The sequence below is a fragment of the Histomonas meleagridis genome (assembly GCF_020186115.1).
Source record: "Histomonas meleagridis strain 2922-C6/04-10x chromosome Unknown contig_20, whole genome shotgun sequence".
Taxonomy (NCBI): Eukaryota; Parabasalia; order Tritrichomonadida; family Dientamoebidae; genus Histomonas; species Histomonas meleagridis.
In genome coordinates, this window is record NW_027150805.1 from 1,452,836 (window position 1) to 1,477,254 (window position 24,419).

Below are 24,419 nucleotides of genomic sequence, written 5' to 3' on the forward strand. Positions count from 1 at the left end.
ATCAAGAAGTTATTAAATCAATTAAAGAAGAAGATATTAATCCAATGTTTTTCTTATATTTATTTAGTTCATTAATACCTTATTGTCAACCAATTACATTATTACCAATTATTGAATATATTAAAGATATAATGAATGATAAAGATACAAAACTTTATAAAAATATCTTAGCGTTAATTACATATTTAAATGTTTGTAAAGAAAATCATATAGAAATACCACAAGTATCAAATATTATTAACTTACCAACATTAAAAGATATATTAAAGATATTATTTCCTGAAATCGAATTCGAAAATGTACCTGAATCAATTAAATTATCTATATCTACACCAATTATTATAAACTTAGAAAACCTTCAACGATTCTTTGAAATATCAATTGATCAAGCAATCGATATATGTTTAGATAAACATAAAGCTTCTGATGCACATTTAATATGTGCATGGAGAAATAGAGATCCACATAATATACAATTATTAGAAATAATACAAAAGATTATATTAAATAATCAATTAACAGAAGAAGAAATGAAATTAATTACAAAGTTTGGTAATGTTAATGATATTGAATCATTATTAGATAATCTTTCATTACAAAATGGTTGGAGATTTACTTTAATATCATTACATTATAAAGCTGCAAAGATTTTAGGTTTACAAAATATTAATCCAATACATTCGAAAACTTCGGAATTTATTGAATCAAAACTTTCAGTGACTTATAAATATTGGCCATTAATTAAAGAATTAATACAAAATAGTAAAATGTCAATCGAAGAATCTTCATATTCATTAGCAAAGGCATATTTTAATCATATAAATGATATATTAACTAATAATAAATCTCAAGAAGAAGATACATTACAAATTAATGATTACTCAGATAAATTTATCGAATTTATGAAGTTAAATGATTCACCAACTTTGATAAGTGAACAATTATTCGAAATAGCAAAAAAAGAACAAAAAAATATTTCATTAAATATTATTATTAACTTATTGTTACATTCATCAATTTGTATGTCTGATATTGATGAATGTTCCGAATTCTTAGATGTTTTACTCGAATCTTTGGCTTCTTCAAATGAATATTCATTGATAATCGATATAATTTCAATATTCCCTGACCCTTCATTAATCCCAAGATATTTCCAATTATTAATATCTCAAAATAAACTTGACTTACTGACAAATATTAACTTAAATGATAAGGTAGGAAAGGTGATTATGAATTGCGCTCGTCATGAACATATGTTTCAACCTGAAAAATATTTCGATTTAACATTAAAATATAATTTGTACCGTGATCACGCAGAATTACAAATGGAATATGGTAATAATATATTAAACAATAATAACGAAATATTAAACCGTGAAAAATTACAAGAAGCTTCTAGACATTTCTTGTTGGCTTTGGCTTATTTCTTACATGAAAAATGTTATAGCTTATCAATGGAATGTTTGAAGAAGTTATCTTTGATATCATTACAATTAGAAATTCCTGAACCTATCGTATTCCATTTAAACAAAAGTCAGGTGTTACAAATGATGTGTACAAAAGAATTCCCATTCGCTCTAACTGTGGCTGTGGCTTATGATATGGATACAGAGCCGAATTGGGCTGAAGCATTATTCGCTCAATCTGTCAAAGTTAAGAACGATGACTTTTTGACAGCTTTTCAATACTTTAGACCAATCACATCAAATTTGTGTGACGGAGTTGTGAAGAAATACAAAGAATTACAAAAAGTGGACGAAAATATAACTGAAAGAATGAAAAGATTTTTGGATAACCAACCAAATTTGGTGGAAAGATATAGAATCGCAAAGGCACTGAATTTTAAGGACTTGATCGAAAATATGAGAACAAGAAACCCAGTGGTTTGTGAATGGTGTGAAAAGGTGCTGTTAAATAAGCAGTAAATAATGATTTAATTTTAAATATGATTTCGATGCTAAATTCGGTTGGTAATTACCTTCTTTAAAATCATTTGCTAAAGGATCTTCTTCAATATTATTATGTATATACCCAATTGAAAAATTATTTGTTTAATGTTTTGTTTATTATTTCGAAAACGATATTTTAAATTTAAATATATATATGATAATATTATGATGTTATCTTGTAATTTACAATTGAAAATTTTTTTCGAAATTTATCCAATATCTCTCTATTACTTTATTTTAAATATTTTTTACAATACTTTGATGTTATTTATTTCATTTTATTTCTTATATCCATTCCTCTCTATTCATTTTAAGTTTCATTTTTTTATAATTGAATTGTTTTTAATCGTTTTGTATTCAATGTACATTCGGAAATATGTATAATAAGTTATAAAATATATATATATACTAATGTTATTTATTTAATGCAAGAGAATTATATCTAAATATAAAAAATAATAAAAAAAATATATTCGAAAACGGGTTTTTATGTTCCAACTTTTTAGGTCTTTTCTATGCTTTTTGATCGTATTTGCTTGTTATAAACATTTTTATCTCCGAATTAAATAATAATTTACTTAAATAAAATGGTAACATCGATTGGAATTATTAAGTTGTTTATTATATTTCAAAATCAATTTTCATGATTTTTTGATTTTGAAATGAATAGAACTCAATATTAACTGAATATAAATCAAAATTAATAGAAAATTTAAATATACCATATAATTCTCATAAATGTAATAGAGAGATTTTTCAACTTTCTAATTTATAGTGAAATTGATTATCTATCATAAAAAAATCAAAATTAGAATAATTTAGTATTTAACAAAGAGCATTAATAATTGTAAATATTTTTTTGGTTTACAGATTAAAATTATAAATGTATATCGATTTATTAACAAAACAATATTTTTTCGGTGGCGACCGTTTACGAATTATGGATTTGATCGTTTTTTATTCAATTTACTGGAGTGCAACCTTAATAATATAACAAGATAACATCAATAATAACAGCAATCAATACGCCAATAATGATGTCCATATTTTTCTTCTTGATTTGGTGAATGTATTCAACTTAATAAATCCTTTTGTTTCAGTAAGTGCATATATTAATGTTGGCTTTGGTGTCCAATCGCTAACTGTTCATTAAGTTTCTTTTAATTCTCCAAATGTACCATAATTACGCATATTTATATTTCAGACACCATAACATATTTTGCAATACTACAGAAACAATTTCCATAAAAATTTGAGAAGTATCATTAAAAAAATAAATCATTTGAGTGAATTATATATATACATATAAAAATAAAAATAAAAAAATAAATAAATCATTTACAAAAAATTTTACATTTTTTCCTATAGTTAATGTTGGCAAAAAACACATCGATGAACATTAGTGACAGTGATTGGAATTACAACATTTGTATGCATTCTAACGCATTCGCACAAAGCAACACATTTTCTCAATGTAATACATTTATTATACAATTCGAATACTTTTATTGTTTCGCTATTATTTCGTGCGATATTGTCTCATACAGTTGTTGTAATTTCATCATTTTTTGAATTTTATTCAGGTGTCTTTACAATTTATATCCAAAATGAAATTTATAATGATAGATTTTCATCTAGTTTATTAATTGGTTGTATTTGTGGAGGGATTGTTGTCATTCTGTTAATTACAGATTTAATTGTTTTCCTTATCAGGAAAAAGAAAAAAGGAACACATAAATCAATATCTAAAGAATCAACATCGAATGAAATGATTTTAGAAGTAAAAATTAATGAAATTGATAAACCTGCTCAACAAGAAAATGATAATTGGCTATAAATGTATTAGGGGCGGGCCCAAATGCCCATTTCTGAAATATTATCTGCCGGCAATTAATATATATGAATTTGGTTATTTACTTTTCAATCAGATGATCATGGTGTTTTGACAATGTCTGTTGGGAAAAAAAAAAAAAAAAAAACATTTTCATTGAAAACTCACATTGAATGTTCGGTTTTTTATGTGTGGGCAAAAATTGTATTTCCTGTTGGAAACTTTGCTCTTTATTTTTCCGTTTTTTGCTTCTGGTAATCATACACTTCAAATAAATGCAAACCCAGAGCCATCGTATGCATTTGGTAAAGGTGGTGTATATCTTAATTGGACAAAACTCAATAATGAAAATGTTTACTACAAGATTTATCAAAGTAGTAAGGAGTCAAGTGAAGAATGGTCTGATTGGAAACAAATCAGCACATACCAAGCGGAAACAGAAGTTAAAGTTTTAAATATTTATCCAGAAACATACAACGTTACTTTCATGTTTAATAACAAATCAAATCCATGCTTAATGTCAAAAGCAGCATCTTTAAAAGTTTGGATGGAAGGGGGAACACTGATAGAGAATGACACAAGCAAAACATTCTCTCCAATTGGAATTGATCCAACCACAAAGAAACAAGTGATTTTTGTAACACCAATTTCTGTTGAAAACTTTGAAAACAAAGTTGCAAATAATACTAACTATGTTTATGATTATGATGTTTTGTTCTTTGGCTCATGGGATTGCAATAATAATTATAATATCAACACAAAAACAGCTAAAGGAATCATTACTGAATACATAAATAAAGGATATGGAGTAATTGCTGGACATGATACAATTAGTCGTGTGTTCTACAAAAATAAATCTACAAGCTTACTTGCAATTAGAGAACTTTTTGGTATAAAAGCTTCTCCAGCTGATGGTTATGATTTTTATGATAATAATAACACTAATAAAATACTAGTATACCAAAGGGGATTATTGACAAATTATCCATATAAAATAAATTCTTCACTTGAAATTCCTATTTCACATACAACTAGTCAAGCAGCAAAGGGAGATGTTTGGTTTACATTCGATAATGATAATGCTACAATAGATAAATATGGATATAAACATAATTTTTATTTAACAACATATAAAAATACAGCCATGATTCAAACAGGTCATAGCTCAGGAGAAGCAACTGAGGATGAAATGAAGATTATAGCAAACACAATATTTTATTTGAAACAAAGAACTAATAATAATTTTGCACAGGATCACTCATCACAAGATAAAGATTCGCCTGAAATATATGATGTTACATTTAACATTAGTGAACGATGTGCCATAATCAATGCAAGTGATGTTGGCTCTTATTACAAGTTTAAAGTTGAAGCAAAAGGAAAAACAAATGATACTTTTATAAATGAATCTGGTGAAGTTGAAGTTTATGTTGAAACCGGTATAAAAGAGTACAAATATACAATTAGTGAACAAGATAATGTTAATGAAAGTGCTTTAGAAATAATTACGAGTAATAATTCAATCCCACTTCTACATAACCAAAGTGGAAAGTACATCCATATTGCAGCAGTGGATAATGCAGGGAACATAGGGAGCATAAAAAGTTATGAAATTCCAATCATTCCATCATTTACTTTCACACAATCAAATACATATACCCAAAGTAATACATATACACAAAGTAATACATATACACAATCAGATACATATACACAAAGTAATACATATACACAATCAGAGACATTCGTGGCATCAAGTGCATTCACACAATCAAATTATTTTACAAATTCGAATACTTTTACCTTTTCGTTACCATTTGTTGCGATACTGTCTTTCACTTATGTGTTAGTGAAATCCATTTCTTTAACAGAGACAATTACATTATTAAATTCATTTATAACAAATTCATTTATTACTTCTTTGATTAGTTCAGAAGTGATTTATATTAATTCGAAATTTATTTATTATGAATACACAGCTGTTGCTTATTATTCATTTTTTGAATTTTATTCAGGTATCTTTACAATTTATATCCCAAATGAAATTTATAATGATGGATTTTCATCTGGTTTATTAATTGGTTGTATTTGTGGAGGGATTGTTGTCATTCTGTTAATTACAGGATTAATTGTTTTCCTTTTAAGGAAAATGAAAAAAGGAACACATAAATCAATGTCTAAAGAATCAACATCTAATGAAATGATTTTAGAAGAAAAAATTAATGACGAAATTGATAAATTTGTTCAACAAGAAAATGATAATTGGCTATAAATGCATTTAAATAAAAAGGGATCTTTTTAAAAATGTTTTTGTACTATCTCTATTGGTATTGACCAAAATTAAAATAAAAATAATTGTAAGCTTTGTTGATTATACATATGAAGTTTGCGGTTCGTTGCTCGATTGTGAGCTTTACTCATACGATATACTTCTATGTGATTTGATCGGTATATAAATCGAGTATGTTTGTTTGGGACATCAGCGTGTTCTGATCATTTCAGATACAAACTGTATGAATATGTAATTAATAATATTTCATATTTTAAATAATTATTGAATACAATAAGTTATATAAAAATATTATCATAATATAATTTTTAGAATTATACAAATTTATTTAAAAAAAAAAATATCTTTCAGATAAAATTTCATGAAATAATTATCATTGTCTCCGTTTCGCTTCAATTTTAAATTCTTAAAAACAACTTTAAGTACTGTTGTACTTCGGGGATACTTGTATACATTATTTAAAATTAAGTCAAATGAATTCTTCTGATCCTTTAAAACGGTCACCATGAAATAAAAACGTTTAAACTTATGGAAAGTGACAAATAAGTACGTTATTACTTGGTAAAAAGTTTTGACTACAATGACTGAGGAACAAATTCCAGAATGGCGAAAAGCTTTTAATTACCCCCTGGTTGTAGAGACTGACTTAGACGAGGATTTACAGTCAGAAATTTTTGATCTAATAGGAATGGCAATTGATAGAGCTCAGGGAAATCTCGAAGTTTGCTCAAAATCAATCAAGGCAGATATGGACAATAAAATGGGACCGAGCTGGAATGTTGTTATTGGTGAAAACTTTTCACATTATGTAACTTACACAAAAAACATGCTTTTTGCTTATTTTGGCGGAAACCTTGGCGTATTAATTTGGAAGTAAATCACTTTATAGATTGTTCATTTTCTTTTTATAAATGCAATATATTTTGAAATTTATTCACCTAATATCATGTTTCAGCGTTACCAACAAACTGTATACGAAAAAAATAATTTGTTTCATACTTTTTAATATGTTATAAGCAGATTTATAAAATATTGATGTTAATCAATTTCCTCTTATATCAAAATAAAAATAAATTGTTACGATTAAACATAAAATTTTATTAAGAAATTAACTTCAAAAATAATTTTATTCAATGTCTATTAGGTCTAATCTTTTCATAATCCAGAATAGAATCTAGCGAAGCTTGTTTTTGCTCTAGCATTTTCATCATCTGTCTGTCCTTCTTTGACTTTGGTATTCTGTGCATTGTTTCTTCTTCGATTTCTTCGATTTCTTTCATTCGTTTAAGAAATTCTTTCATTTTCTTGCTCGCTGCTGCTTTTCGTCCTGCTTCTTGTGGGCCATCGTTTATCTCTGCTGCAACTTCATCCATAAGCATTGATTGTTTTGCATGTGCTTTCATTGTACGAGCATATTTGGCTTCCTTGACTTGGTCTTCATGAGCTTGTGGATACAAAGAAGACATGACTTGAGGTGGCTGATATTGAGAACTGACAAATCTTTCCTCATCTTCGCCATATTCTTGATCAGCTAACATTGATGATGGATTTGCACGAAGTGCCATCGATTGATTCTTCTCAATTTCTTTGTATTTCTGGAGTTGGTACTGAAGTTGGTTTTCAAGTGGTTTAATCTTTTCAAGAACACACTTATTTGATACAAGAGAATCAACAGCTGGAGTTATATCAGAACCAGTTGTTTTAGCTACCATGAATTGAGCAAGGTTTTCAAGGTATTCAAGAAGGCAATGGTTGCGAACCTGTAATAATGAAATGCCATCAATACTCCCTTCTTCATTATTCCTAATCTTTTCATATATTTTGTCAAAATATTCGTTGGCTTGATCCATCTTAGCTTGAAGACTTCTAAGGTGAGTAAGAAGATCAAGTTTTTGGTCTGCTGCAATTTTGATGTAATCAACTTTTGGTATAATTTGGGTCTCTTCTGTTGTTTTAACGTCATGTTTAATTGTATCTTTGATAGTAACGCCTGAAAATAGTTCTATTTCGTCATCCATAAATTTTGGTAATGGTCATGAGAGCTTTAACGGTCTCTTATATTCATGAAAAATTTTTAAATTTAAAATTTTTATAAGAGAAACTAAATGATTTAGTGATATATTGAAATACATAATAATCTTTTGTAATGTTGAATTTCAACATTTTTAAATTAAATCTTTGGAATAAAAAATTTCATCAAAATTTTATTTATTCTTTTTTTAACATTAACAAAAAAAAATATTTTTATACAATAACTTACTTTTATAAAAGAGAAAATTGTTTTTAAGTTAATAGTCATTATTCCTTCCTTTCAAAAAATTTTCAAAAATTGTTGAAAATTGTTTGGGGATAAAATAAAACATCCGCGGTCCATCTTTCGTTTCAAGCCCTATTGATACGTACTGGTCATTATAGCCGCCAATGTCTTGTGGAATAATTTTGTGTGATTTAATATCTGTCAAAAAAATTCTTTCAGGATCACCAACAACTGGTTGAACCCACATAGCTTCAGATTCCACGGAAAGTTTAGCTTCATTTCCATTCATATCATATATTGAAAACGGTGAAGATGGAAATATATTAATTGGCGTTTTGCTACCTTGCATGCATCCTTGAGGAGGACCCTTCTCAATTATTTCTGGCTTTAAGTTAAACTGATCATTTGTTCCTAAAATTTTTGCTGATCGCTTTTTTGTTGAATTTCTTCTTTTAGATTTCTGTTTTTCTTCTTTAGAAGTATTGCTCATTAACATTATTCTACACCCTGATTTTATTTCAAAGTCTTTGAGTTTAGATTTTGGATTTTTTGTGATTATTTTTCCATTGTAAATTAATTTTTGATTAGTTGTGCGAACTGGAAATTTTTTGGCTATTTCTTTTCGTAATTGCACTACTGATGGATTTGCGCCTTTTATATGTATGGTATCACGTTGGTTCTGGAAATGGACAATTACTTCCATTACCAATTGCCACTTTTTAAAATACCAAAAACGATAAACGTTGACACAAAAAACGTTAAGATATAATCAACGCGGAAAACGTTCAGACGTTTTATATCACAGTTTTTGAAATTAATATTAATTTTTTTACAATGATTGTTTAAAGTTTAATGATCAAAAAATGAAGATTATATAAGTTGTGAACCATGTCACCCAGAAATATTTGGCTTTCATATAAAATATTGATAAATTTCAATCTGATGAAAGAAGTTTCATGGATTATTTGATAAAAACATTGAACTTCCTTCAGATGTTTTGTGTATATCAAAAATCGATCATTCTACATTCAAAAATGCAGCACTCATTCTAATTTTATAGTTTTAATGAAAAATCAGGACCATGTGTCCTCAGTCCTAAATAAAGTTAATGAAATAATATTTGTCTTTGATTATTTCAATTAAAAAAAAAAATCATTTTCCCAAAGCATGGCATTCCTAGATGCATACATAAGAGCTGTATTAAATAATTTAATTAATGACCAAATATTATTTTGAAATTTTAAATAAAACAAAATATCTTTAGCATTAATATCAATTCCTTCTTGTTCAAGAATTAATTTAACTATTTCTGTATGACCACGATAAGATGCTCTAATAAGTGCTGTATAAAATAATTCAAATAATTTTCGAATATTATTTTGAAATCCAAAATTATCAAAATAAATATAAAATAAAACAAATAAATATCTTTAGCATTAATATCAATTCTTTCTTGTTCAAGAAGTAATTTAACTATTTCTGAATGACCATTTTCAGATGCATAAATAAGTGCTGTTTCAAATAATTTAAATAATTTCTAAATATTATTTTGAAATATAAAATTATTATAATAAATATAAAATAAAACAAATAAATATCTTTAGCATTAATATCAATTCCTTCTTGTTCAAGAAGTAATTTAACTATTTCTGTATGACCATTTCTAGATGCATACATAAGTGCTGTCCAAAATAATTTAAATAATTTCCAAATATTATTTTGAAATAAAAAATTATTAAAATAAATTTCAAATAAAACAAATAAATACCTTTAGCATTAATATCAATTCCTTCTTGTTCAAGAAGTAATTTAACTATTTCTGAATGACCATTTGAAGATGCTAAAATAAGTGCTGTATTAAATAATTTAAATAATTTTCAAATATTATTTTGAAATATAAAATTATTAAAATAAATTTCAAATAAAACAAATAAATACCTTTAGCATTAATATCAATTCCTTCTTGTTCAAGAAGTAATTTAACTATTTCTATATGACCATTTAAAGATGCTAAAATAAGTGCTGTTCGAAATAATTTAAATAATTTCCAAATATTATTTTGAAATTTTACATTATTAAAATAAATTTTAAATAGAACAAATAAATATTTTTAGCATTAACATCAATTCCTTTTTGTTTTAAAACGTATTCAACAAGTTCAATATTTCCTGATACAGATGAAAATACCAATATATCATGCGGAATTGAATAATCTTTAAGAAAATATTCAACTAAAAAAATATTTCCATTAATTGCTGCTTCATTAATAATGTTATCATTGATTTTCATTCCTTCTTTAACTAAAAATGAAAATATATCATAATTGCGATATAAAATACAAAATTTTCCTAATTTTTCTAAATTATCAATTTCTTGAATTTTATTCTCATAAAGATATTTAAAAATATCATTTCGATGGAACTCAATTGCTGCTTCATATGCATCTTTAAATGATGAGTGATTTTGTTCACATAAATGAATTATTTCTTCATTTCCACCTGCAACTGCATATTTACCTGTGTTATCTATTTTAGAACTATTCATAAGTAAATATTTAAAACATTTAACTGAACCAAAAAATGCTGCATAATCAATTAATGTAACATTTTCTTGATTAACAAATGAATGTCTTTCATAAAGTGATGGTTCAATTGTTTGATTAAAATCAAAATTTGCTTGTAATGATATTTCTTGAAGTTTTTCTATTTCATCATTTCGAATTATTTTCGCAATTTCATTCGGATTATGTCCTTCTTTAACATATTTCTTATGAAGTTCCCAATCATTATTTGAAAGTTCTTCATAATTTACAAAATCATGTTCCCTTAAATAAATTGCTAATTTATCTTTAGACATATAATGTACAAAATAAGCACTATGGTTGTTTTTTACAATGTTTGGTTCAAGAAAATTATGTTCAATCATAGCTTCAAGAAGATAAGATGATTCATTTGAATTTTTATTATTAAGAAATTGCCCAAATACATCAAATATATTAGATTTGATTTTATTACACTCTTCAAATGTTCTTATTTCTTTTATAATATTTAAAAATAAATCTATGTTATTGTTTTTAATTACAAAGGAATAATATATCATTTGAATAATCATGAAATCATAAGATAAAGGATGGATTTCATCAAATTTGCTGATTATTAAACCTAAAGATCTAGAGAAATTTTCTTCATTCAAACTAAAAATTGCTTGATTTATTGATAGAAGTGTTTCCCAGTCGCATAGTTCCTTTGGCCTCATGTGGAAAATCCGTTAATAACGGATATTTCAATTCAAATTTTAAAATTGAAAAGTATAAACTAGTGAAAAAGTTGGATTATTCAGCAAAAATGAAGGAATTCATAAAGTAAAATAATAAAAGGCTTATTTTGATCACCAATTAAAAGTATATTCCAAATTATTAAAACATATTTCAAATCATTAAAACAGAACGGAGTTGACCAACGATCCTCCTTACATAATTCCTTTTGAAAACAAGGACAAAATAATAAATAAATAATTTATTTAACAGAAAATTTGAGACAAAAATTCAATTCCGTTAAACTCCAAATTAGACTTAAACAACGACTGGTTATTGTTCTCTTCGTATTCCTTTATGTACAATGTCTTTATATTCGACACAACATAGTTATATAATATGAAAGCAATTTCATCAGATAAATTGTTGGAAGATACCAATCGTGGAACACCATTACAAAAAGGTGCTTTGATAGATGAAATATACTTTAAAACTTTCATTGAGTAGAGACCTTCCATTACTTTCTTTATAGTGTGACAATATGCCAATTTGTAAAATCATGATTTTCATAATATACTTCAGCAGGTGATTCATTAAAGATAATAAGGGCAAAACTTTTAGTTGGATCAAATTCTTCTTGAAAATGAAGCTTACTACAATATAAAAATCTGAATAGTGCTGTGTCATTACATGAACTTGTTGAATACATGTAACACATTATGTGATAAAATGATTCAAATATTTAAAATGGATGCCCATGAAAATTTTCTCCCTCATAGCCTGTAGATACACTTCCAGTGAAATAAAAATAAAATTATGTATTTTTTGAATATATGATTTGGAAATTTCAAATTAAAAGAAATTTTATATTTTTAACAGACTTTATTGTCTTCTTCGGATTAACCTTTGTTTGACATTCCTGATTAGAATACAAGCTTAAAGTTATATGAAGATTTGGAATGTAAGGTTCTTTTTTCGTTTTTTTGTAAACATTTGAAAGATTGTATACATTATTCAAAAATTGAGTACCTTTTTTTACAATTCATATTAACGGACAACTGCATTCAAAACAAATAAATTGTTTATTGGTTTTTTTCTGGAAAATTATAGTTTTTTTTCCAAAATGATCCCATAACATTCCATTATATTATTTATTTTGAATAAAAAATGCAATGCATTACATAATCTTTATTATATCATAAAACGAAATAAACATTTAGAAATGTATAAAATTTCAATTTACATGTTATTATTTGATTTCGAAATATGTATTAAAAAATAATATTGAGAATTTCAGGTTCGGTAGAATCATATTTTTTCATTCTAACAAAATAATCTTTTTCTCAAAAAATGATTTCATTTATGTTTCAAATGGGTGGAGTAAATTTGTAAAAATATATTATATTATAGATATTCTATAAGCAAATTTTAACTGTGAATGGTTTATGATGGAATTTTATGTTTTTAACGAAACTTAATACGAACATAAAAAATATGGAAACAAAGTTAGAATTTTGCTGAATGGGAAAAGTTTTTATCTCTAAAGTACATTGCTTTAGACTCGAAAAACTACTTCTTTAGCGGACAGATTTCGACCGTTTAAAATCCTAACACCCAGTGTGTTTGATTCCATTTTGTATGAAGCCATGATATCGTCAAAGCACGTGCTTTATGATGATACTACTAACATAAACATATGAGATAAAAATTTGAATCATCAATCAATTTACATGAAATTCAAAATTACTTTTAAATAAAGGAATTGATGTTAATGCAAAAAATATTCATTTTAATAATTTGGAATATGTTTTAATAATTTGAAACAGCAATTGAAATTGCTAAAATGTTGATATAAACATCGAATAATATGAAAATCATCAAAATCACAATATATATTACAACGCTTTACCTATTGACAAGTATATTCACAAAGCAAAATGGAAATACATAAAAAATACAATAATATTATAAAGAATTGATGAGATGAATAACGAGGAAAAATTATGAAAGACCTTAATAGGAATATGAAAAAATAAGTGATAATTTGATATAATACTTTATTTTATGATTAAACAAATAATTTCTTATCTATGTTAATATCATTTTCTGTTTCTTCATATGATTCCTTATTTTGAAGATTGATTTGAATAATTATTATTGTAATTATAACTATAACAACAACTGCTGTAATTACGGTCTCAATAACAACACTACAAAGATCACACACAGGTTTTTTGTAACAATCGCTTTGGGTTCATTGATTTTTGATATCTGCACTTGTTCATAAGGTATTTCTTTCTTATTTAAATAATGATTTCAATGGTTGCATCATCGATTAGAAAACGCAACAGTTTAATTTCCATTTTACAAAAGTTATTCTTAAACTATTGACTTTTTGACTTTACCATGCTTGGAAGGACATAAAATAGATATACTATCAGAATTTACATTAAAATGAATTTTTTGATAACAATTTTATTGATTTAATATTTGATTAGCCCATTCGTTATATCATATTTAATTCGGTACCCTGGTGAACTTATAAATAGACAAAGAATAATAACATGGTACTTCCTAAGGAGGGTGCACTGTTTTTCCTATTTTAATTTAATGCTGAAAAAATAATGTTTGAAACGCGTTTGATTTCTATATGACATATCATGTGAAATTAAATTTCTGGGAAAATCTGCTAACATACAAATATGCATGTTAAATCAGTACCAAGTATTAGAAACATCCCAATACCAAATTGGGAATCTCGGCATTAAATGCAAAGAAAGCAGGAAATTGGACTTATTTTTTTTGAAAAAAATCGAAAGCGACCTATTAATCTTTCTAACTTATACAAAAAATCAAATTTAAATATAACAAACCCAAATGCCAGGAAGCTTTCCCGGAGTTGTGATTATAATTTCGGTACAAGATTTAATAATAAAAATGAAAAGCATCAAAAAGAATTAGATAACTTACAATTTGTACCATCTCTGACTTTTACAAAGGAAAAGCAAGTTAAAAATCGACCAGCTACTTCAATTGATGAGATTGATGACAAAAATTATGTCATTCATAAGCTAAATCCTATAATGCCTAAAGCTTCGCCACTCACTGTTTCTCATATCACATTTAACCAAAGTTGTAATACTAACAAAAAAGAACAATCAAAACATTAAATTCGCCAACTCAAAAGAAAATAGTGTGGAAACAATTTCAAAAAAATGATTTCATACGAATACAAAAATATTCATTTGAAGCCATTTTTTATGGCAGAATGTTAATAGCTAACATGGAACTCATTGGCTTTTTGGCACAGACGGTTGAATATAGCTGCTATAATTTGCCAACGGTGAGTTCGACAGACGTATTTTTGGCTAATGAGGATCGAGCTATTTATCAATCTTGGAAATTAGTGTTGCAACAAAATTATTTTTTGGCCACACAAAATGTATAAATTTGTTTGTTTTTTGCGATTTTTTTGTTTCATTTTTATGTTTTAAATAAATTGAGTAACAATTCTAGGTGTTGTAAGTCGTAATTTGGGTTCCAGAAAGCTTATGTGCTTTTTCGTGAAGTTATCTTTAACGGTCATCAGGGGCAGCCCCACCTCTAACCGTTAAATTTCGATGATCATTTTGAGATGGATAATAGTATCACCCAAGATCAAACAACAACTACAACAAATTATTCAGAAAAGGAAAGTGAAAATGTTTATCTGGAATCAATTCTTTCGCTCGAACATATAATATTTAATTTAACTGAAGAAAATCTTAATTCATCAATCCAACAAACGCTGAAATTATTTGACACAAATTTCCCTCATTCATTTAATATTAAAATTAGTAAATTAATTTATTTGGCTTTTGTATCACGAAAGAACAAAAGTTCTGTTTATATTAATTATTTGAAATCAATTCAAACAAAAGAAGAAGAAATGGATAAAAGTAATCCCAAAATATTTGATTTTTTCATTGAATACATATGCAATATTGCATCACAAGAATCAAACTATCTAATTAATAAAATGATTGATCTAAATATACTTCATGAAGATATAATAAAAAATAATATTTCAAAATATTTTGCACAATATAAAACAGAAAAACAAAGTAAACGAAAATATTTTCAACCTTTAGAATCAACTTTTTTAAAAAATTATGAAGAACTTTCAAAAAATGATTGGGAACTTCATAAGAAATATGTTAAAGAAGGACATAATCCGAATGAAATTGCGAAAATAATTCGAAATGATGAAATAGAAAAACTTCAAGAAATATCATCACAAGCAAATTTTGATTTTAATCAAACAATTGAACCATCACTTTATGAAAGACATTCATTTGTTAATCAAAAAAATGTTACATTAATTGATTATGCAGCATTTTTTTCTTCAGTAAAATGTTTTAAATATTTACTTATGAATGGTTCTAAAATAGAAAACACAGGTAAATATGCAGTTGCAGGTGGAAATGAAGAAATCATTCATTTATGTGAACAAAACCACTCATCATTTGAAGGATCATATGAAACTGCAATTGAATTTCATAAAAATGATATCTTTAAATATCTTTATGAGAATAAAACCCAAAAAATTGATAGTTTGGAAAAATTAGGAAAGGAATGTGTTTTATATTACAATTCTGAAATTTTATTATTTTTACTTGATAAAGGAATGAAAATAAATAATGATATTATTAATGCTTCAGCAAAAATTGGGAATTTGTTTCTGACAAAATATTTCATTGAAGAATATTGTCTTCCAAAAAATATTTTAATTTTTTCCGGACAATCAGGAAATATCGAATGTTTTGATTATATCTTAAGAAAAGGTGTATTTAATATCAATTCAAAAGATATTTATTTGTTTTATTTGAAATTTATTTTAATAATTTTGGATTTCAAAATAATATTTGGAAATTATTAAGAATATTTGAAACAGCACTTATTTTAGCATCTTTAAATGGTCATATAGAAATAGTTAAATTACTTCTTGAACAAGAAGGAATTGATATTAATGCTAAAAATATTTATTTGTTTTATTTAGAATTTGTTTTAATAATTTTATATTTCAAAATAATATTTGAAAATTATTTAAATTATTTCAAACAGCACTTATGTATGCATCTGAAAATGGTCATACAGAAATAGTTAAATTACTTCTTGAACAAGAAGGAATTGATATTAATGCTAAAAATATTTATTTGTTTTATTTAATATTTGTTTTAATAATTTTATATAATAAAATAATATTTGGAAATTATTAAGAATATTTGAAACAGCACTTATTTTATCATCTTCAAATGGTCATACAGAAATAGTTAAATTACTTCTTGAACAAGAAGGAATTGATATTAATGCTAAAGATATTTATTTGTTTTATTTTATATTTATTTTAATAATTTTGGATTTCAAAATAAATTTTGGAAATAATTTAAAATATTTGAAACAGCACTTATGTATGCATCTGAAGAAGGTCATATAGAAATAGTTAAATTACTTCTTGAACAAGAAGGAATTGATATTAATGTTTAAGATATGTATATGTTTGATTTGATGTTTTTTTTAATAATTTTGTATTTTAAAATAATATTTGAAAATGATTTAAATTGTTTAAAACAGCACTTATGTATGAGTTTAGAAATAATCATACAAAAATAGAATTGATTCTCATTAATGAGAAGCTTAAAGAGATTTCCAATTTTAACCGTTAATTCATATGGGATCCCATATCACAAGTAACTTTTTAAATGAGTCGATAGCGGCAGTTTTATTGGTGCCCCGATTCCATTTTCATGGAAATTACCCTTTCAAAGGGCAAATTATCAATCCAAAAAATGGGTTCTGAAGCGAGCCAATCAGAAAGTGAAGGTGGTTTAGATTCAGATGAAGCCAATGAAAACTCGAAAACAAAAGGCAACAAAAAAACAAATTTCATCGAAGAAAATTCGTCCATGTTAAAAAATGGTGACTTTTCACCATTATCATCAATGGCTGACATCCCAGACATTGACCTAGATGGCAATGTTGCTTTTACAGAGTCGAGAGAAATTCAAGAGAAAATCAAAGATGAATATTCCAAAGAATTACAATTTTATTATAGTTCAATAAATTCTAGAGCAACAGAAATCCAACAAGCCATCACAGCAGGCGGTATAATTGATAGAGTGACACTTGAAATTATTCGTGAAATATATGCAAAAACCAAAAGAACACAAGAAAAAATGAACATGATAGATAAAAACATTAACCCAAGAGAACTTGAGATTATCAAAAACAAGCAAAATGCGCCTCTCAAAATAATCAAAGATATCAAACATAAGACAATCAACAAAATGGGACAAATGAATGTCAAAGCTGAATCAATTGAAGACGAGCTTCGCATTGTTCAGATGGAGTATGAAAAAGTTAAACGATCCCTTGAAAGCAAACGAGAAGAATATAAACAAATGAAAGAAGAGTACAAGCAACTCAAAAGAGATATCGCAATGAATGAATAAAACTGTTTTTTCACGATATTTATTAAGCGAATTATATTTAATGCTATTCATTATGTTTAATATATAACTTAATTCTGTTAGAAATGTAAATTTAATCTGTTCAATTACAGAATTCATAGAAGTTCATTGCCATACCTTATTATCATCATACAAATGCATCAATTGCATGCCAGATATTTCATTTAATCAAGAAAAGGTGTTAAATTAATATTCCAACTAAACAGTTTCTTATAAAACTTTCGTCCATTTGTTGTCTTTGGTTGGATCAGGTTCATCACAACTTCGGAAATGGGAAAATAACAATAATTTATGCGATTTTCTCAAATATTTATTTTTTTTTAACATTTTTTCAAGCACATGGTAATAAATATAAAATTATAATGATTTATACATGATTTTATTTGTTTTTAATAACATATTAAATTTTTTTCTTGAAGAAACATGGCTCAAAAAAATGGAAAGCACGATATGATTCAATTATTTACTTTTACAGTTGTATATAATCATTTCCTTTTTCAAGCTATAATAAAATTATAATATCATGATTATCATGAATAACTTTTATATAAAATTTCATATGGAAATTATTTATTATCTTTTATTTTGGATCATTTTGATATATTTAAAAATTAATTCAAGTACTATTGTGCTTCGGGGATACTTGTTTTAAACATAAAATCGTTTCATACATTCTAAACTTTATTTATTAGCTTTTGCTCTTTTTGCTTTCTCTCTCTTTATCCAAGCGCCATCATCTTCCTTTGCGCCTACGACTCTTATATCCAAATGTGGCATTTCATTAAATCCGAATGATTTTGCTACTCCTTCGATGTTACATATAATTTGGGTGTAAATTATAATTTTGCTACTGTTGATGATAAATATATTGTTATGGTTGAAGTTTCTGATTTTCTCCTTGTTGTTAAATTTGTTTAACATAAAAACGAAGTACTGCACAAACAAATTCAAAAGCATAAAAGAACATAAAAACAGAAATTATATTTCAATTAGTTACAAAACAAATTATCAATTCGTAATAATTTTTTAAAGTTCAATTTTGCAAAAACGCGTCAATTCCTCGTTTGGCATTGCAGACTGAAATATGCTTTTACACGATGCCATCATTTGTGAAGTTGGGTAAGAGAACATTCCACCGAACACTTGTGCGCAAGCGAAGTCATTAATGAATACGTAGTTCGACAACATTCCGTAAGGATTCGAGTACAAGAAGCACGTGATGAATATTGGCGTATATTCATCAGCGCCCAATTCCATTGACGGCGGACAATTTGTTGAGAAGTATTTGTACACCATATCGAACGCGTTTTTTAGGAGCGAAATCTTTCGAATCGGGTTAATTTCCATGAACGCTAAAATGATATTTTCCCAAATTTCGAATTCGTCTCGAAGTTTTTCGACGAGTTCTCTAAGAATAACTTTCTTTGGCTTTTTGTTTACGTCATAAGGTTCAGTAGGTAAAGGGAATTGTTCTTGTACGAACGGCGTTGCCATTGTTGATATTATACTTGAAAGTTGATTATCATATTCACTTAATTCGGAATGAGTTTCTTGGAAATATTGGAAGTTAAATGAAGAAGTTAATATACTATAACATATTTCAGGATATGTTTTTGTGATTAAATATTTCGGTAATTCATTCTTACCTTTGATTATAATTTGTTGATAATCATCTAAAAATAACTTCGGATCATTCATATATTGTATAGTACGTTGTTCATTATTTATGTTATTATTCGACTTAAATAATTCGGTGTAAATTAAATAATGTAATAATACATTAAAGACACGAATTCGTGTGTCGGATGTAAGTTGTCCAATAGATAATATCGATGTAGTAATGGATGTATATGCACTTAACGCGCGGATCTCTTTCTTACGCTCTAAGACAACTTTACTTAATGTTCGGATTAAGTTCGCTTCATTATCAAAGCCACATAACATGTTTAACATGTTGGCTTCTTCTTGTCGTGATAATAATGTCTCCGGTGGCCCCATTTGTACTAAATATGCATTAACAAATCCTTCTGTTGTTAACCCTAATGGAGTCTCGGAGAAATATGGAATTGAATCAGACTTCTTTAAGAGATGTCGTAATGATACTTCTGGTTTAAAGTTACTTTTAACCATTGTAACTTCTTTTAAGTTATGAATACTATCTTCGACAATTAAGTTTTTAGGCTTTGTTGCATATGGAATATATTGAAGATTATCTATTGTTCGAAATGATTTAGATAAAAAGGTATATTCAATGGATGAAATAACATGTGAACTAAATAATGCAGGTGCATTATTACGATCTTTTGTTGAGATAAACTTAAAATGTGGACTTTTACTTTGTATTGTAATATCAACTAAATCATTAATAATACTATGTGGTTCACCAGGTGTTAAAATATCACGAATCGCTTGAATAAGATGTGTTGAAGGTGATTGGAAAAAATCAACAAGACAAGAAATTTGAATTAATGATACATTACCTTTCGGTGGTGATGTAGCTTCAGCAAAGAAACCATTAAAAAGTACATCAGCAGGCTTAATGTCATGACGACGGATTTTTAAGAGTTTAATTATATATGGTGGTATTATGTTAGTATTGGATTTCCATCGTTGCTTAATACTAGCACCAATAGATGTTAAATTATAGTTTTGTGTGCCTCTCTGTGGTGTCATGACAGAAAGTGCTGGAATAAAAACTTTGCTGATAAACCTTAGAAAAAGTGGAGAATAAAATGCCATTCGCGAAAAACTGTAATATTTTTGTGGGTCTTCAATGGTTTTAATTGTTTTAATAAAAGAAGCATTCCCAAATTTGGTTGTAAAGAAATAAAAATAAGATGGAAGTGGACCAAATGTAAAAAAGTCGATTTGTGCTTGATCAGTACATTTTTCATAATTTTTGACAAGTTTCTCGAGTGCTGGACAATCGTATGAATAAGGAACGATTTTTTTATCCCCTAAAAATGATTGATAGAATAGTGGAAATTTTTTTTCATTAGAATTATATAGGCTATGAAAGAGATAGACAACTACATAATGATGTTTTTGACTGTTGAGTTTTTTGAGAAATTTCTTTTCAAGAAAATGATACTCTTTTGTTCTATAACTTATTTCAACTTCATTAATCCCAAGTTCGTTACGAAGTGCGTTTTGAGCCTCTCGAAATTTGTCTATAAGTTCTTTGGATATGTCACCGCCTGATAGAGCAAAGCTCGAAACAACTTTCATACAGTCCTGTACCCTGTTTTTTTAACAGTACTGAAAGGGCAATTTTTCCACTGTTGTAACCTTCTATCCTTTCAATATTGAGTATCCATTAAAATATTTGGTTATTTGATTATTTTACACAACTTTTTGAAAAGAAACTTTGAGTCAATCCGACTAATCTGATCCAAGCTCTATAAATTTTCTTGATTTTCATTTAAAAAAAAGATTTAAATTCCAACAAAATGTGGAATTATAGTCATGTTAAAATATCTTTGATGTTAGTTCAAGTGATTTGTAAAAATTAGATGCTTATATTAAGACATATATATTTTTTTAATTCAAAGAAACTTCTAGTAAAAAACACACATGTGTCATGGCCAAAATAATCGATAGTCTGTGTGAATCATGTTTGTTGCAAGAGAAAAAGCGCCTGACTTCACTTCCTCCACTTTTTGATGGAACTCATAGAATTGTTTGTATGAGAGAATTCAAAAGCATATTCTGTCACTTTCTTGTTGTTTATATGAGGGGGTGCCCCATTGTATCGTTTTCACTTTTTCAATGGTTTATTTCTCAATGAAGAAGAACTCAAGTAACGACGATTCGAAAAATGGCATCGATATACAAGCATCCCGTCAAGCAATTCATGACAATGGAGTCGAAGATACAAGGAAAATATTCCATATCAGTCGAGAGAGAATCCATGCAATTTGCAAACTCGAGGGGATAGCAATTCCTAGCCGAGGGAGACCGTCAAAGGAAATCAAAGAAGAGGAAGTTAATTTTTGCCTCGACTACAGAGACAAATACCATGTTGGCTATCAACGAACTGCTGAGTCTGCTAAGCGACATAACATTGCAACTACTGAGTGGTCAGTTAGGAAGATATTTACTGAGCAGAAATCGCTTTGTTACAAGAAACCTGAAAAGCTCCCCAAAGAACATCTCCGTTTTTTCGTTGCAAAATATGCTAATCAGTTATGGCATGCAGATATTCACTATGTTACCATTGAAAAAAAACAATTTCATCTCCTTGATTTCATTGATGATCGTTCTCGCTTCCTGATCTATTATTAAGTCCTATCAAGTAAGACTTCTGAAGCTTGTGCCACGTCGCTTATTAAAGCTCTAGGTTCTGTTGTACATCGACCTAAAATGCTGACTATTGATAATGGGGGAGAATTTACCGGCAATCCATTTCAATTTATACTCCAGCTTTATGGTATTGAAGATTACCGTACTCACTTCTATACTCCAGATAAGAATGGTAAGATAGAACGTTTTTGGTTGACGATTGAACGTGCCAAAGGACCAAATGTTGCATGAAGCATTCCTAAGATTAATAACATAATTCATGAATATAATTATTTTTGGACGCATCGAAGTTTGAGAAAACTCACACACCAATCCTTAACACCCTATGAAGCATGGCGCACAATGGATAGGTATACAGGTCAAACTGATGCTTGCATTGAGATGATTAAATAATTCCATTTCATTTGATTTTTATTATTTTTTATGTTTACTCATATTATATAAGCCTAGTACTGATACGAACAACGATTGCTTAATTTTCATGTGTTTAATCGAACTGGATGCATCCAGCTAGCTTGTGCTACTATATATTAATATATTATTATTTTTTTCTTCTATTATCGATATATGCCGATACCACTTTTGTATAAAACATTCAAAAGGTGGTATCGGCATGTTTTGTAAACCATTCAATTTTTAAATTTCAATGCACACATATAATATTTTCGCTTAGTATCATTAAAAAGTTGCAATCACAAGCAGGATTAATCCTATTAATAGTCGTTCACAGGCACGGACGGGCCGATACCACTTTTTGAGGGCACTCAAAAAGTGGTATCGGCGATCATTTGGGGGCCCCCTGTCGTAAATGCAATTCAAAAAGTTCGTATGATATTTTTTTCTATTAACAAATAGAATTTATTCTATGAGTTCATTCAAAAAGTGGAGAAAGTGAAGTCAGGCGCTTTTTCTCTTACCACATGTGTGAATCATGTTAAACGAACAAAATATAATGTCTTGAATGAATTGGCTAGCTTTGTTTGGTTGATTAGTCAATAAAAAATTTTGGATAACAAAAATCTAACATTTTCCATTGAAGTTTTAGGATCAGGAACTAGTAATGGAGTTCCTTACCTAAGCTGTAAATGTGAAACATGTAGTTCGAAAGATCCCCACGATAAACGATATCGGCAAGCAGCTTTTCTCAGATTTTCAAATGGGATCAATATTTTACTTGACTGTGGAACAGATATTCGTACACAATTAATAAGGTCAAAAATTAACTCCATAGATTATGTGTTTATAACTCATGATCATGCTGATCATGTTCATGGCATTTATGACCTCCATCTTCTTGCAAAGGAAAAGGAAATACCAATTTACATGGAAAGTCATACTCTTACAAAAGTTTTAGAAACATATCGTTTCTTATTTAATAATCAATTGAAATCTGTTCGAAAATCATCTAAAATTTCTTTAAACATTCTTAAGGATATTACCAAAATCGGTTCGATTAATGTCGTTAAAATTCCTTTATTCCATGGTATCCTCCCAATCTGTGGATATCGAATTGGAAAACTTGCATATCTGACAGACGTCAAAAGAATACCACCAGAGTCGTACCCTCTTTTAGAAGGAATAGATTATCTTTTCATTGATGCCCTTAATCCTACGAAACATGAAACACATTTCACATATGGCGAAGCGATTGATGAAATAGAAAAAATTAAACCAAAATTTGCATGGTTCATTCACATTGCACACGAGCGTACGTATGCAAAAATAGAAGATTATATTCGAGAACAATATAAAATTAGACCAAATCTTGAGGGAATTGAGATACACTGCGCATATGATGGACTGATTGTGGAGAATATTCCTGTTTGAATAAAGTACTTTCTCAATTACATTTTCTTTAATATTCATTTTTAGTTTGATTTATTCTTTCAAACTTTTATTTTCTGGTTTTCTTTAACAATAAAAATTATAGCTGAACATTATTAAAAGTGTATTATATTTCTCATATAAAAATATGAACTTCTTGTTACAATTTTTGAAAAATATGTGTTGATTCTAACATTCTACATT

At 27.3% G+C, this 24,419-nt stretch overlaps 4 protein-coding genes across 4 annotated transcripts; 2 read left to right on the forward strand and 2 right to left on the reverse strand.

Annotated features, from left to right (window-relative positions):
• Window positions 1-7,200: 7,200 nt before the first annotated feature.
• Window positions 7,201-8,088, reverse strand: GO595_003007 (neuroguidin-like; the record flags this gene model as incomplete). The annotated part of the gene is made up of 1 exon (XM_067915981.1): window positions 7,201-8,088. One exon carries the CDS (start codon window positions 8,086-8,088, stop codon window positions 7,201-7,203), a length of 888 nt encoding a protein of 295 aa, XP_067776808.1.
• Window positions 8,089-17,366: 9,278 nt separating this feature from the next.
• Window positions 17,367-18,071, forward strand: GO595_003008 (uncharacterized protein; the record flags this gene model as incomplete). Its single annotated transcript, XM_067915982.1, has 1 exon — window positions 17,367-18,071. The coding sequence occupies one exon, from the start codon at window positions 17,367-17,369 to the stop codon at window positions 18,069-18,071; it is 705 nt and encodes a 234-aa protein (XP_067776809.1).
• A 1,044-nt stretch (window positions 18,072-19,115) lies between these two features.
• Window positions 19,116-20,762, reverse strand: GO595_003009 (uncharacterized protein; the record flags this gene model as incomplete). Its single annotated transcript, XM_067915983.1, has 1 exon — window positions 19,116-20,762. The coding sequence occupies one exon, from the start codon at window positions 20,760-20,762 to the stop codon at window positions 19,116-19,118; it is 1,647 nt and encodes a 548-aa protein (XP_067776810.1).
• A 1,095-nt stretch (window positions 20,763-21,857) lies between these two features.
• Window positions 21,858-22,373, forward strand: GO595_003010 (IS481 family transposase; the record flags this gene model as incomplete). Its single annotated transcript, XM_067915984.1, has 1 exon — window positions 21,858-22,373. One exon carries the CDS (start codon window positions 21,858-21,860, stop codon window positions 22,371-22,373), a length of 516 nt encoding a protein of 171 aa, XP_067776811.1.
• Between the last annotated feature and the right edge of the window lie 2,046 nt (window positions 22,374-24,419).